A 15,124-nucleotide genomic window follows, 5' to 3' on the forward strand; every position below is an offset into this window, starting at 1 on the left:
ACCAAACATTGCACACCAGGCCTATATACATCTCAGAGGGTTTTAGCTGGAGGGGTGGCGCTGCACACTTCAAACGCGAATATATCCATTGTTGTGAGCCATTTGGCCTGCATAAGATCCTGTGCTCTGAACTAGGGAGTTTAAAGTAAGATTTTTTTTTTTTATTATACTTGAGGGAAACAATGAGTTCAGCTGCTTATTGCAAGGAGCAATCGTCAGGGGAGACTTAAACTCAATTACTGTAGCCGTTCAGAATGGGAAAAAAAAAATACTAAGACAAAAAAAAACAGAAAGAAAAAACACCCGGGCGAATCAAGCAGTGAATAAAAAATTAAAAGATATGAATAAAAATCGAGATGAAGCGTATCAAATATTTATTTTTTTTCTGGGCAACAAAGGACTATAATACATTGACAGGCATGGGAACTATTGCCAGCACATGTCTATACAATACAGCTAAAACCGCCTCCAATTTTGGACATTATCGGACATAACAAGATATCAGGTGGTCCCAAAAAATGTTTTTTGAATGTCTTCCAACATTTAAAAAAAGACAATATTCCATTTATTGCTTTTATGGTGCTTCAAGGAGAGAACAAGAGGTGAAACGTATTCTGATTGGCACAACACATAAAAGCTTGTATAAAAACGAAAATAGAAACACAAAAAAAACAGTTCTCCTCAGGGTCTCACTTATGCTCCGTCTCAAATTAAAAAAAACTGAATAAGGATGATATATATAGAGAGAAATGGAAGTTTATTTCTATTAAATTTGTTCACTTGCTTCAATGTCGCCTCAACATGCTACAAGAGGGCTGAATTGAAATATCCCAGAGAAATAAAAATACCCCAAACTTCTGTTTTTCTAAGAACCATAAAATCACATGAAGAACTAACCGAATATTCAAACCCACTAAAACAGGAGGCACCAGATAAATAAAAAAAGAAGTTTCAACAGACGCACCATATTTACAATTCCCATTAAATTACACATAAATAAATATATACATACATGAACACTGATTCCCTTATATAACCGTGAATCGTGTTGAAATTCAAAAAGTTCAAGTTGGTCGCTTGGAGAGAGAGATTGTGAGAAGAGTCTACAACTGAAGTCATGACATGGAGCTCTGTGGAATTTCTCGTTGTTTTTCAAGTTTATTATTCACAATACTGATAAGAATTCATCCTCTTTTAGCTTCGTTTTTGTCACAATCGTAAAATTGAGATATAGAGGGGTCGCTGGATTTCAGTCCATTCGTTGCAGCTCATAAAAAATAAGGGGGAGTACATAAAAAGTCCTCTGGCTGAGGCAATACACCTTTTTCCTCACCCTGGAGCTGTTCGCTGTTCCTCTGCAGCGTTTTTTTCTTTTCTTATTTTTTTAAATAACATTTCGTATGGTTCAGGTGTTGGAAGAAGAAGAAGAAGAAGAGAAGAAGATTCTTGCGTCGTTTCCCCCGTGAATCCAAAGTGGGATGTAAAAACAAAACGTAAAACCGCGCAAGATCAGGAAGTGGCACGTTTAACTTTATCAATAGTATTTATAAGGTATTTATAATATTTATATTGGGTGGGTGGGGGCCGGGGCGAGGCGGAGAGGGGTGTGGGTTGGTGTAGAAGAAGAAGGGCCCTGGGGTTTGGCCCTCGGTGAAGGTGGGATGGAAACATCACTTTCTGTGCTTCTCGTCTTTGTCTCCGCCTTTAGTGCCGTTATCTGAGTGACTGTTGGGGTTGTTGTTGAGGTACATTTTGTCCATGGCTTTGATAGCCTCGGTGAGATAGTTCTGCAGGGCCGTGACGGCCGCGCACAGTGCCGGGGTCCCGAAACCGTGCGAGATTAGACTGAAGTGGGTCAAACAGCTCTGGATTCCCGGTTCAAGAATGGGCTGCGGCCGTGAGTTTCCCAGCGGCGAACGGTCCTGGGACAGCAGGTCTGTGAACTCTTTGCAGACTTGCCTAAAAACAGAGAGCGACATGTTAATGGCCAGAACATCGCAAATCCCTGCGTGCATTTTAATGCCCTGATAAAAATAAATCAAACCCTTCACACTGCAAAAATAGCCATTTTAAAATCAGCCAGTCCTGCAGGAGGGCTGGGTTGGAAATTATAAATTAGCTTAAAGCGAGTGAAAAGTGACCAGCCACAAAGGTGAGACGAGCTCTCCTGTTTCTCTTTGCAAATCAACTTAATTCAAACATTTAATAGTGGACTGAAACTGTGCTCCTCGTTCTGCTTTGTTTTCAGAAATTAACACTTGGCTGAAGAAAATGTCCTGCAGCTACAAACAGGTGGAAATTAATCTCTGAGCTCAGTGGCAGGATATTTTACTTTTATTAAAAAATAAAAATTTAAGAGAAACATGACTCCAAATGACTTGTCGATGTAAAACGATTTTTTACAGAGGAAACTTTTAACTTCCTACCAAACAGGAAACACAATAAAACAATAGCATCAAATAAAAACATGAATTCACGTTTCTATTCATTCCAAAAGACACCTTTATCTTCATCCAACTCACATGCAGTACACTATGAATTTATGTGAAATATTTTATAACGTATAGAAAATTGTATTCCGCCAGTTAAAAGTGACTAAACGCGGGTTGGCTCTCCATTTCATGGTACTGGCATTTTAATAAGACTCAAAAAAGGCTGTAATAAGCGGTTATAGGTGACAGCTGTTTCAGTATAGCGGCCCATCATCAATATTAAATGCCTTCTATGGGAATGCCCATGTTTCAGTTAACGCACAGTAAAAATATCCAACAGCAATGGTAGCGCTGGATGAGACCCAGCTATGTGTCAGTGTCGCTGAAATCACAAGGCAAACTAAATACTGCTGCTGTGCGCGTGGAAGAGGAAAAGGCCCGGTCAACATACCAACAGCCTGCGACTGCACTTTGCTTCTATTAATTATAAACCATGATATTATATTGAATCACGTGGAGAAATGAAAATAAAAGACGATTAAAAAGCTATAATTAGCAGAGGTGTTCGGTGACATTTGAGAGTGTGTGGCTTAAAAAATTATTAGTTAATATTAGCTTAGCTCAGAGCTTTGGTAGGCTGATACTGACATGGAGCAATGATGACAACGAATTTTATCATGACATCTGACATAATGTGTAAAATATTTTTTTTGTTCTAGAAACACTTATCTATAAAAATATCAACAACAGCATTTTAACAGGGTTAATATCCGTGTGTGTGTGTGTGTGTGTGTGTGTGTGTGTGTGTGTGTGTGTGTGTGTGTGTGTAATATAAACATAAACAGAGAGAGACTGGGATGCATTTTGGTGTGACACTGCACTGAAATGTGATAATAGCACTTACTTCGTGGCCAATAGCATGTTTTTTCTTTGGACTTGTTCGTTTGGGTCGGAATGCTGACGGTTTACATATTCAGCTACTGCCTTGGCTGGAAACTCGGTCTCGCATACATAACCAAAATCCCTGGCAAGATGTACCGCTTCGCCTGAGAAAGAAGAAGAAGAAAAGAAAAAAAAAAAGGTTTGCTTATTAAATATGGTCACATCAGATTCAGAGCAGTTCACACTCCCTGCTTGGACGGAAACAGAGCGTCCATGCAGCAGGGTTATAAGCACCTGTGCCTTCCCAACACTAATGATGATGATAACAACAATAACAGCCCAGAAATAATAATATAACACCCTGCGAGCTGTCGATACACGTCAAGCTCCCCTTTCATACCGTGAGAACGGTTAAATATGGAGGAGAAACAATAAGTGGATATGAAATATAGACGGAGCGTCATGCTTAAGACCATGTCATTGATTACCAATGCCTGCACATTATTGAAAGTCCAGCAGATCACACGGGCATAGGGAAGCAATTTTAAAGGGCTATACCTAAATCTTTACATACTTCAGCTATGAGAATTAAAGGTAGCATTCCGTCCGAGTCTGAGCTCGCCTCTCTTGTTGTTGGTTGACTTTTTTTTTTTTTTTCCTCCTCTCCAAGTTCTTTGGTTTTAATTTCCTGAAGCAGTTGAGTTTTTACTGCGGGGCTTCCTGCCCATAAGCCTCTGCTCCGGAAGAACGCATGCGCCAATTAGCATCAAAGCTCAAGTCCAGTAAACTCGTTTCCATAAAATGGAGCGGATCATAAACAATGACAGCACTTCAGAAAACGCAGTGTCCCTTCACTAAACAACCGGCTGCCATCCAACACACGTGCCACCGCCACCACCCCCTTGTTATTACCCAGAATCATACATTTCTCCAGGCTCATTACAATACAGCACCAAATTTCTCCGAAGCACAATGAACAGTCGACCCTCTTCTGCAATAATGATTAACAGCGACCAATGAACCATCGCAGGCTTTCACCTTCTGCACACCAAATACCACTGCACTGAATAATAAGGAAGCGAAATGGATTTATCCGCGTTAAAAGGCATCTTTTCACCGCACCATAATTGACTAATTTATTCCGGAATAGGCCCCAAAACGTATAGCTCCCAATAGGTCAGCGCCACGCAACGAAAATCTTCAGTGAAAACCAAAAGCATGGGAAGCTATTAAGGAAAGAATTAAGTCGCCATTAAAAGTCAGCCCTGGTGCTGCCATATCCAGGGCTGCTGTATTAATGTTTGAAACAATGCGGGGTTAATAAATCAATCGACTTCTCATCCGTGAGGTGAAACAGCTCAGCGGTGCCCAATAAACAAGTAGCACTCAATAATTAACTGGACTTCAACACAAATTCATCCAGTGGATAAACTAGGCCAGCCGTGGACCTGCAAGTGTGCTCCTGGAAGCGAAGGCCAACGCTGCAAAGCCACTAGAATTACCAGCACCCCTCTCTCTCTCTTTCCTCACACACACACACACACATACACACACACACACACACACACACACACACGCATCCTTCATGCTTTATTACTTGCGAGGCAAAGTCGGTCCACATTACACGGATGAGCGCATATGCTGATTTCCAACACAGAGGAAGAAAAAGAGAGACAGAGAGAAAGAAGGAAGGAAAAAAAAAAAACTCCCAGTTTGCCAGCACCTGATATCGCGGGAGCAACAAGAGTGGGAACGTGATTTTACGGCACTCGGCTTACCTTCGACTAGTGACGTCAGCAAGGTGACGTTGGCTGCCTTGCGTCTGCCCGCAGGTAGATTTAAGCCGATTTTATCCAGCTTCTCCCTTAAGGATCTCCCTCCGTTCTTAGACTTGGCCCTGTGGCGACAAAACAAAGCAGAAATTCAAATATCTGAATAAAATATGTGATAATGCTATTTTAATATTGATATTTAGCATTTTTAATGACTATAGCATATCAATTTGGATTTTGATGATACTTCTGTGATGCTTACTCTGATATTTAGAGGAGCACGTAAACATGTCAGCCAGTAAATGTGGTTCAGCAATTTTTTCTCCTAAATTAAAGGCATAATATACAACATTTTCTTAACTTTCCTGTGGGTATTTTCTTAATATCTCATTATTTTGTTGTGCTCAGGATGCTTTACCAACCATAAACGTCAGTATTTGACTTCCTGGGAATGTGACTCAAAAATCAACTATCTTTCTGGTGCATTTATGAACACTTTGAACAAATCCTACTGATCCAACTTTTAATATCAAAATTTTAATGATAATGTTCTATCACTTTGGAATACCTGTGATACATACTCTGATATTGAGAGAATCATATAAACATTTCTCAACCAGTAAATGTGGTACAGCTGGTTTTTTTTTCAGTAATTAAAGGTATAATACGGAACATTTTCTTTAAAAAACACTGTGCAGAGTCATATAAAAATAATGCCTGTCAATCTTTGCTTCTGACCCACTAGAAGTGTGTGGTGATGTCTGTATCTACAGAGACCCTGCCCTCTGCCTGTTATTGCGTGTATTATTGTTATTATTTGACACTTTAACAACACAAAACGTCGGTATTTGACTTCCTGGGAATGTGACTCAACAATCAGCTATCTTTCTGGTGCGTTTATGGACAGCTCGGACAAATCCTAACCCACCTTTTTATACTTTTATTATGACCTGTCACTTTGGATTTTGATTAGGGCCCAATCAACACTGGATGTTTGGGGCCTGTATAAATAATAGGGAGTAAAACAAAAAAATCTGATATCGACATATTGGCTGATATTCTTTGTGGAGGATACAGAATACAGTATGTACATAAACAGAACTGTTTTTTGAAATGATCTCTCAAAAGTGGCTAACATTTGTGACAAAGATATGCAATGAAGGAAGGATATTTTACAGTTTAACAACAAACGCTAATGTCCAAAATGATATCAGGGCACTGAAACTGTAACGTTTCATCAGTATTTTTAATAATTAGAAATACTTATAAATAAAAATAAAAAAAAAGACACACACACTAGTAGAGCCAAATGTATGTAAATATTAATCTGTATTACAAATAAGAATAAAATATATCCAAACTGCTGCCTACAAAATTAACAAATTTAAAAAAAGCTTTATTACAGGCATATATCAGACAACATATATGCTGATAGACCGATTTAGCTGTGATGGGCCAATATTGGGTTAATAATATTGGTCAGGCCCTGATTTTAATGATACTTTTATGATGCACACTCTGATATTTAGAATATCATGTAAACATGTCAGCCAGTAAATGTGCCTCAGCTCTTTTTTCACTAATTAAAAGGTGAATTTGGCTGCCTCTGCCATCCACTGCATCCCAAAGACGAGCTATAAATAATACTAAAAGGAGCTCCAGCTTTTTTTTTTTCCTCCAGCAGACAAATACTGTACAAAATGAATAAATAAAGCCCTACTTAATAGGCAGCAGTACTATTACTGGCTGCGTGTCTGCAGCAGCACTTCAGTAGACAGTTCACTGGAGACCAATGTTTTCATGTGTAATGCCTTCACTGGGCCTATAGAGCTAGGGTTGAAACAGACTAGGCCTACATTAATTTGAGTGTGTGTGTCTGTGTGTGTGTGTGTGTGTGTGTGTGCGTGTGAGAGAGAGAGAAAGAGAGAGAAAGTAGGGAAGTTAATATGGAATTTAACAGACCCCTCCTGCTTTAAATGCAGGAGCTAGGTGTCATGGTTGGTCGATTTTAATTATTCTTGGTACAGAGGAGAGAGAGACAGCGAGCGAGAATGGATTGGAGTAGAGTGAGAGAGTTCATACACACGCACACACACAAACACACACACACAGGTACATAGAGAGATTTTTGCAGCCTTATTCCAGTGTTCAGACTCACCTCCTCAGCACCCCGCCCAGCAGAGAGGCGTTGAGGCACTCGGGCGGCGAGAGGCGTCTCTGCACCTCCGCCACCGTGACCTTGTACTTTGATGTGGAGCTGAGGAGGGACAGGCGACCCGGCACCGAGCAGAACACCTCGTTGGGGTTTACCACCCCTCCGAAAAGACCGTCCTTATTTACGGGGATGGCGGAGATGTTGTTGTTCTTGGATAAAGACACTGGACCTTGCAAAGGGAAGGGAAAAAAGAAGAGAGGAGGGATGGTGGGGGAGGAGGGGGGTGGTGGGATGTAGATGGAGAGAAGGAGGGAGAGAGGGAGGGGGTGAGGAGAGAGAGAGGGAGAGACCGTGCTCAGTGAATTTCATGCAATGCAGAGCCTTAACTAAATGAGAAGGGGGGATTTAGGCCCCGGATTTAGAGTTTAGCACCACATGTGTACACTTTCAGCAAGAAGGACATGCAGAGAAAAGCGGCTAATAGAGGCCTATACATGGTAATGTAACAATAATAATAATAATAATAATAATAATAATAATAATAATAATAATAATGTTTGTGTGTCAGTGAAATCACAGCTATTACGCATAATTCTCGCTAAACGACACCTGTGCATATCTCCACTCGTCTATTCATTATTTAAAAACAGCGGTCAGCATATTTATGTACAGTTCTCAGCAGCAGACAGCGACAATCTCCACTATCTGAGAGCCCATTTTTGCGCTCGACTCTGCACAAAGCAAACCACACCAACCAACCGAGAGATTTTGGTAAAGTCTACCTATTTTGACATATCCTCGGTATCCAGCAAAACACCGTCGCCCGTGTGTGATTTCACACCGAGATGGGGGGGTGGAGGGACGGGGGGTTGGAGGGGGGCATCTCAGCACTACTGGGCTTTCTTACACCGTTTTGGTGTGCAGTAACCGGAGACAAAGGGGACTGTGCGCCTTTGGATAGATCACTTGTGACATTAATGGCTCAGGGGAGCCTAATAGAGACAATAGGAGTTAAACGAACTCTTGAGATTACTAATATAAGAAGCCAATTATCATGTTGATACGCAGATAGACGGACTCAAAAAAGAAAGACAGAATAGGAAAGAAAAAATGAAAGAAAAATCGTTCCATATCTCATCTAGTGAGCTCCAATTTGAACTGACAAAACGCTTTATCTGGCCACGAAAAGGCCTCTTGAACAATATAAATCACAACTGTGTTTTCCAACAACCTTCACCAAACCAGTCGGTAATTTTTGCCGAGTTTTGACTCCCTCACCAAATGACAGACTAGCACCCTGCGCACACTACAGACCAGTGCCCAATGCTTCCATTTTAAATTTGACCATGCAATGTGATTGCAGCTATTGGCTTTCACCACTCAAGTCTATAAGGCCTGTATCTTTGACCATCATCAATACCACGGGCCTACAAAGCCCACCAGCTCTACTCATCTCCTCTCCACCGCTGCTCTGAAACGCTGACAGTAAATTCCATCAGCGAGAGGAGAAAAAAGGTGCAGCCAGTTTGATGCACTTGGAAACCATGTAATGAAAAATAGGCTACTGCGTATTAGGATCAGTCAGGCATTACCGCATTGCATCGAGTTCTCTCGAGCAGAATGGTGAATGGTGTGTGTGTGTGTGTGTGTGTGTGTGTGTGTGTGTGTGTGTGTGTGTGTGTGTGTGTGTGTGTGTGTGTGTGTGCAGCTTGCAGAAACATGCATGATATCTCGGAGGAAATTGCTTACCTTTTTTAATTACAGTCTGGTCGGGAACGTGAATTCCTTGATCCTCAACAGGCTGGGACACAAATGCAAAAAAATGGACAATTTTAGCACAAAGGCACCAAAATATCAGCCTTCAACTCGGGACGCTGCCGTGCACGAACAAAGCCTGACACAATTAGCCACAATCACCCCAACATGGAGGCTCCCGAGGCCCATACCTGTTATTATTGTCCACGAGTGTTTTCAGCGGGTTGCACTGATGGACGCATGTTACACCAGATCACAAACGCAGACTTAAATAACGAAGCTGTGTCGCCCCATAATCCTGACCTAATTTCGCCCTCAGATTGGCTCTACTCACAAGGAAACTTCTAATCTAGATTGGATAGTAATTACGGCAGCGCAGCCTATTAAAGGCCTATGAACTAATTAGAGGATTATTGGTGTTTGTTTCTGATTAAAAACTGGGGAAGAATACTCAAAATAAGAATGAGGGTTATTGACAATTTTAGCGCTCATTTATCATGCATTTTTCAGTAATCGTACAACTATTACCTAAACCCAATCCAGCGAACCCAATTCTCCTGTTAGTGTGCATGCAGTGTATTATTATTGTTCGCCAAGAAGCGGCGAGCTTCATCTTTTTACAAACTGGGAAATCAAATAAAGTCAGAGAACATGAAGAAAAGCTTGTGAAAATACATGCGCTTTTTATCTATTTAATTTAATTTGATTTAACTGACAATCTTGAAAGGAAAAAAACACATCGACTTGTGCTGTATTGACCACTAAAATCATTCTTTAGAAGTATATTTCATAAATTAAATTAACGAAGTAAATTTTTTATTCAAAATAATCTTGATCACACTAAAAACATTTTGTTCATGATATTTTTCCAGGTATTAAAAAATGCCAACATTCAGAGACTATAACTCATTTAATGCGTGTCATCTCTCTTCCATTTATTATACAATAGCAATATTAAAAATATTTTTACTAATAACCTAATATTAAAACGAATAATAATTATGAACGGTAAAGTGCTTCAACAAATGCTAATAATAAAAAATAAAAATAGCCTAACAGTATTATCCTTATTACTATTAATGATAATATTAGCTTAAAGCAAGTGTCTACTAATGATGACAGCAATATTACACTTTTATTTTTAACAGCGTAATAAGACTTCAAAATAAGAGCCTCCGAACCGAAATAACGTGATGAATTCACAACAAGCAAGAGAACGGCAGGTAAACGCAGCCTCACCTGAACGTCTTCTAAAGAGTGAGGTATTCCATGGATAGGGATAGAGTCCGACAGTCCCGTGTCGATGCCGTGGCCGGACGGTAGCAGCACTTCCCTGCGGTACTCCCGGCACAGCTGGTGGGGCAGGCTGCGGTGCTGGTGCAGCAGGCCGCTCTCCTGACCCTGCCTCTGGCCCGGCCAGCCCGGGTGCTGCGGCTGCGGCTGGGCGTGCAGGGAGTTGAGGGAGTACGGGTCGTTGACGTGCGAGTAAGGGTCCTGAGACTGCGGGTAGATGGGCTGGTAGGGCGGGGGGAAGTACGGGGGCTGGAAGTCCGAGTTCGGTGTGTGGGAGAGCGGAGGGGCGCTCGTGTAGGGACTCTGGCCCACGCCGCCCAGCTGAGGTAGCCTGGCTGTCCCATTGCTGGTTCCGTCATGACGGTCCTGACAGGGGAGGACAGAGAGAAAAGTGTTTTAGCCTGAATATATTTTTTTAAAAAGACAAAGCCATAAATTAACTCTTTGTTTTATTAACTGCAAGATGCTCTGCGGGCTTTCGCTGGGGCATTATCAAATATGGCCTGAGTGGATGACAGGAATTAGAGCAAGTAAATTAAAATCATTTGTGCTGATTGATTTTCAGAAATAAATACAACAATTAAGCACACGGACTGCTTGTCTGGGAAGTGTTGGGAATAAAATTAAAAAAAGAACATTTTTCCAGAAGTAAATAATAAAATTAAACATCGAAATTCCGGAGGTGTAAAATGCCCTCAAATAAATATCAAAGCCTCGCACTATTTCGTCATTTTTCCCACATATTTTAAGCATGCAAGCTTTACAAAACAGTTTTCAGCTTTTTAAAAAAAGATTTTCTAACAATTTCTGATATGCAAACAAATTCGAAGTATCTGACACGGTGAGGCTCCAGCAAACTTACCATCGCGGAAAAACTGTGCACTAACATCTGAAAGGATTTTTTGGTGCGACTCAAGAGTATCAGTTCAAAAACACTTCGAAGTGTTTGAGGGGCGAGCAAAGGGAATTAACCAGCAAAACAAAAAAAAGAGCCCCCCAGAAAAGACTCTTCTCTCCTGCAAGAAGCTCACGATGGCCCCGGCGATCAGATATGTGCCACAGCTGCAGCAGCAGGACGATAATCCATCAGAAATAAATGGTTAGATCCCCGCTGCCCTTCATTTGGGTCTAAAAAATGCAGATATTCGGCGGTGCTGGTGGATTTAGGTGGAAAAGTTTCTCTTGGTAAAAAAAAAAGCCCCTTTTTTCTCCCTGCTGCTCTCCTGGCTTCTATCACAGTGCTGCCGTCCCTTCGCTTGAGATCATATTAGCAAAAGAGCCGCTTCTTCGTCTCCCTCTTGGACTCCTAATAGAACGCATTCATGACTATTAATATTACAGGAATACTTAATAATAAGGAAAGAATGGTCGGAAATCGGGCGTGAAGCGGAGGACGCAACTCAAGGCAGGAGTCTGCGCTTAAATGACGTCCATTGAAAGGAGGAATCAGTATATCTAATCAGAGATGGGGAGAGAGAGGGAGAGAGGAAGAGGGAGTGAGAGACTGTGGAGGGAGTGGAAAGAGAGAGAGACAAAAAGAGGGACATTCACTCTCGTCTGACGAATCAGAGAGAGAGGGAGGAGGAGGGGGGGCATTTTAAAAGGGTCCCAGGGCCAAAGCGCAAAAGTGAAAGAAAGACATAGGAATGAAGGGAGGTGGACCACAGACAGAAGAAGAAGAAGCCATGGAAGGAAACAATGTGCACCTCTGAACTGGGTGAAAATCCAGCAGACGACGCCTCTATGGGCATTCCGACCGGCTCATTTCTACCACTCGTCCCTTTGTTTTCCACCTCAGACTCCGACACCGAGCTGTCTTCCATGGGTCTCCTTCCTCTCCTCTGTCTCCGCCGAATTAATCCACCGGTTCCTCCTCGACTCCCAAACCCAGAGTTACACCGGCTAACTTTTAACTTTGACCCGGAAAGACGGAGGAAAAACAAATTCTCTAACCAACGGCGCTCTGGCCAACTTTTACGCGCGACGTAAAGCGCTCCACTCCCCTTCCTGCTTAATCTCGCATTTTTAAAAATTACGAAACAACTGGCCGCGACCGGATTTCGATTGCAAATTTGATTCTGCTGCACCGATAGCAGCAGGGAAACATTTCTAAATTAAAATAATCACCACAACACGAACACGGAGGTGCTCATGCTTTTGTTTTCCTGTTCCCGGCCGTCCCTATCCTCCCAGGACACGGGTGAAAACACGTCCGACTGGCTTCTCCACTCCTAAACAAGTCCCTGATATTACTGCCAAACTTTGTCTATGCCCATAACAACAATCACTCAGTGTATGCACTTCACACACACTCTCACACACACGCACAATCTAACGGCTCAAATTGCAGAGATATTAAAAAATGTCCATGCCATTTAAGCAGTGAATAAAGCAGGCCGTGTTAGCGCTTACAAATAAAATATTTATTCTTAATTAAATGTATGGTAAGTGTAAATTATTGTTTTAATATTTCCACGTGTCACTTAATATTTTTAATGTATTTTTTAATGAGAATTTTAAAGAGAGAATAAATGGCAGGTGTGCTTTTACTCATGCAACTGATTTATAAACACACGTGTTATTACCACAATGCTATATAACTAATAATGATTATAATAATTATTATTTGTGTTTCAACAGCAATTATAATTATTAAAATTATAATTATTAAAATTGTCCTCTAATTTTACTCTAAACAAATACACACAAAAAAGAAGATGCTATGAAATTATTAAAATACATGGATCTATTCATCCAAAAGTTGAATTAAATGTGTTCACTAACAGCTGTCAGAAGAGTGACACATCCGGATCAAAACAATTCATCACATCCCTGAAATAATTATCTTCTGTTTAAAAAAAAATTAAATAAATTAAATTAAAATCAAAGAGGAGCCCTTACCTCGCAATCTTCATATTTAATGTTATCAGTTAATTTCCAAAGCATTTTCATGGGTTGCTGAGGTGGATATTGAGTATAGGTATCGCCTTATAGTCTTGTTTTCACTCAGTGAATTGTGCTCCCCCGCTCAGAAAAACTACTTTTATTGAAGCTGTGGGCTGCTGTCTGTCTTGCGCTCTGAGGTCTCCCTCTAATGGTGGAAGTGAAGGGCTGGAGCAGCTCTGTAATAACACTGGCACAGGGCCTCATTAGCATATCAACAGCCGTTTGATTCCCCCCATCTGCTCCACACACACACACACACACACACACACACGCACACACACAACACCAATGGACAGCGCACACAGGTAAAAACTAAAGCAGCAAGACGCTACACATGCTTATTATTTCTACTGTTCAGTGAGGTGTGTTTGTGGAGGGGAGGGTGCAGTAGTCATGCATGGGGACCTGCCTGCATGCACCTGGGACGCTTCGAGTATAATTTTATATCTTTCTGATGCTTGAGAAAAGAAAGTTAGGATAGAAAAATGCTATTTTAACGAGTTAAAATTAAATGACAAAACGAAGCACATTTTTTTTGCTGTGAAATAACTTTTTTTTTTTTTTTGCTAAAGTGCCAGTGTCTTACTGATTCGTTTTGAAAACAGCATGCCTATGCAAATACAAGCCTGTCACACTTTTTTTTTTTCCTCCCTTGATTTTTTGAAACTCCCAAACTGTTGTTTTAATCCCATTGAGAGTGGAGACCTTGAGAGGCTATTCTTTCAATGTTATGTTAAAAAGGTGAGCCATTCGGAGCTGGCTACAGGTCCATTGACTACCTGTGAGGGCGCAGGGGTTTGTGGGGGGGGATGTAAATAATTAACACAACAACATGGCCTTGTTTCATTTGAATGAGCGACCATGGAGAGCCTGACTCTGCCCTGTCGCCGGCCGAGCCTGCACCTCAGCAGGTCGTGGGTCAACAGACAGGTCGCCACCAGCTCTTTTAAGGCGTTGGCCCCTCTCTCGGTTTAAAACCTGGATTACCATTTTTGGTGGAGTACCTTTTTTTTTTTTTTTTTACAAGCAGTTGTTGTTATTAATGAGAATGGAGCAATGAAACTGGCTGACAATGACAGCCCCTGCATGCGAGTGACTTTCTGGAGATGTGGCCTGGCGGTCTGTGCTGCTGATCGGTGCTTTAACGAGTGAAACTGTGGGGGTTTTGTTTCTGCAAAGATCGTCTATTAAATCATCCACACCTAACAAAAACCAGGCCAGATTTTCAGGGAAGAGAGCGCGACTCCACGGGATGATTTGCAACTCATAACTTCAAAACATGCAATCCGAAATTTGAACAGCTTTAAATATAGCGACATATATTTAGACAAAAGTTTCATTTAACTTCAACACACGCCATATCATCCATGTCTGATACACGATCAAACACAGCTTATAACAGTTTATCTGACATGCAACAACCTACAACAACATACGAGCAACGTTTTCAGCTTTTCAGAGCAAAACACTGAGGTGTGCTACAATTTGACATGTAAAGCTACATCACCGCAAAACACACTTTCCAAAATAAAATATCTTTAACTTTTTCGCATGATATCCTGACGGATGAAAAACACAAGCTTCTACACTCCACAGGAGCAGCACTGTACCACCTCCCTTTACAAAAGATTTGACTTTACGGTGCCTGTGCAGCTTCATCCTACAACAAGTCGACACTTTGACAGTTTTCATGGATTTTCACAGCCGTCTCTTTGTCTTAAAGTAAGCACCACGTACCTGCCATTCCCCCATTTTGCCCATAATTGACATTCTTTGTCTTCTGCCGCCTTTGGTGGGTTTTTATTTTAGTCGATCCGGTGCTGCCTCGTCTTATCTCATTGAGCCTTCGGTCCCAAAGTAAACCTTTTACTTTTTACCTGGACCGGATC

General features: G+C 41.3%; 1 protein-coding gene across 6 annotated transcripts; it reads right to left on the bottom strand.

Annotated features, from left to right (window-relative positions):
• Nucleotides 1-357: 357 nt before the first annotated feature.
• Nucleotides 358-15,118, bottom strand: tfap2a (transcription factor AP-2 alpha). 6 transcript variants are annotated; one of them, XM_084746797.1, is made up of 7 exons: nucleotides 14,973-15,118; nucleotides 10,236-10,655; nucleotides 8,991-9,042; nucleotides 7,245-7,470; nucleotides 5,093-5,211; nucleotides 3,337-3,478; nucleotides 358-1,959 (listed from the first exon to the last, which is right to left on the bottom strand). In XM_084746797.1, exons 1-7 carry the CDS (start codon nucleotides 15,003-15,005, stop codon nucleotides 1,671-1,673), a joined length of 1,281 nt encoding a protein of 426 aa, XP_084602923.1. In that variant the 5' UTR covers nucleotides 15,006-15,118; the 3' UTR covers nucleotides 358-1,670. The 6 variants fall into 6 exon arrangements, with proteins under 6 accessions (XP_084602923.1, XP_084602922.1, XP_084602920.1 ...); XM_084746796.1 differs by lacking the exon at nucleotides 14,973-15,118 and adding an exon at nucleotides 13,191-13,379 and having other exon boundaries at nucleotides 7,245-7,464; XM_084746794.1 differs by lacking the exon at nucleotides 14,973-15,118 and adding an exon at nucleotides 13,191-13,378.
• Between the last annotated feature and the right edge of the window lie 6 nt (nucleotides 15,119-15,124).

Source organism: Lutjanus erythropterus, chromosome 21 (genome assembly GCF_056507025.1).
Source record: "Lutjanus erythropterus isolate fLutEry1 chromosome 21, fLutEry1.hap2, whole genome shotgun sequence".
Classification (NCBI taxonomy): domain Eukaryota; kingdom Metazoa; phylum Chordata; class Actinopteri; order Lutjaniformes; family Lutjanidae; genus Lutjanus; species Lutjanus erythropterus.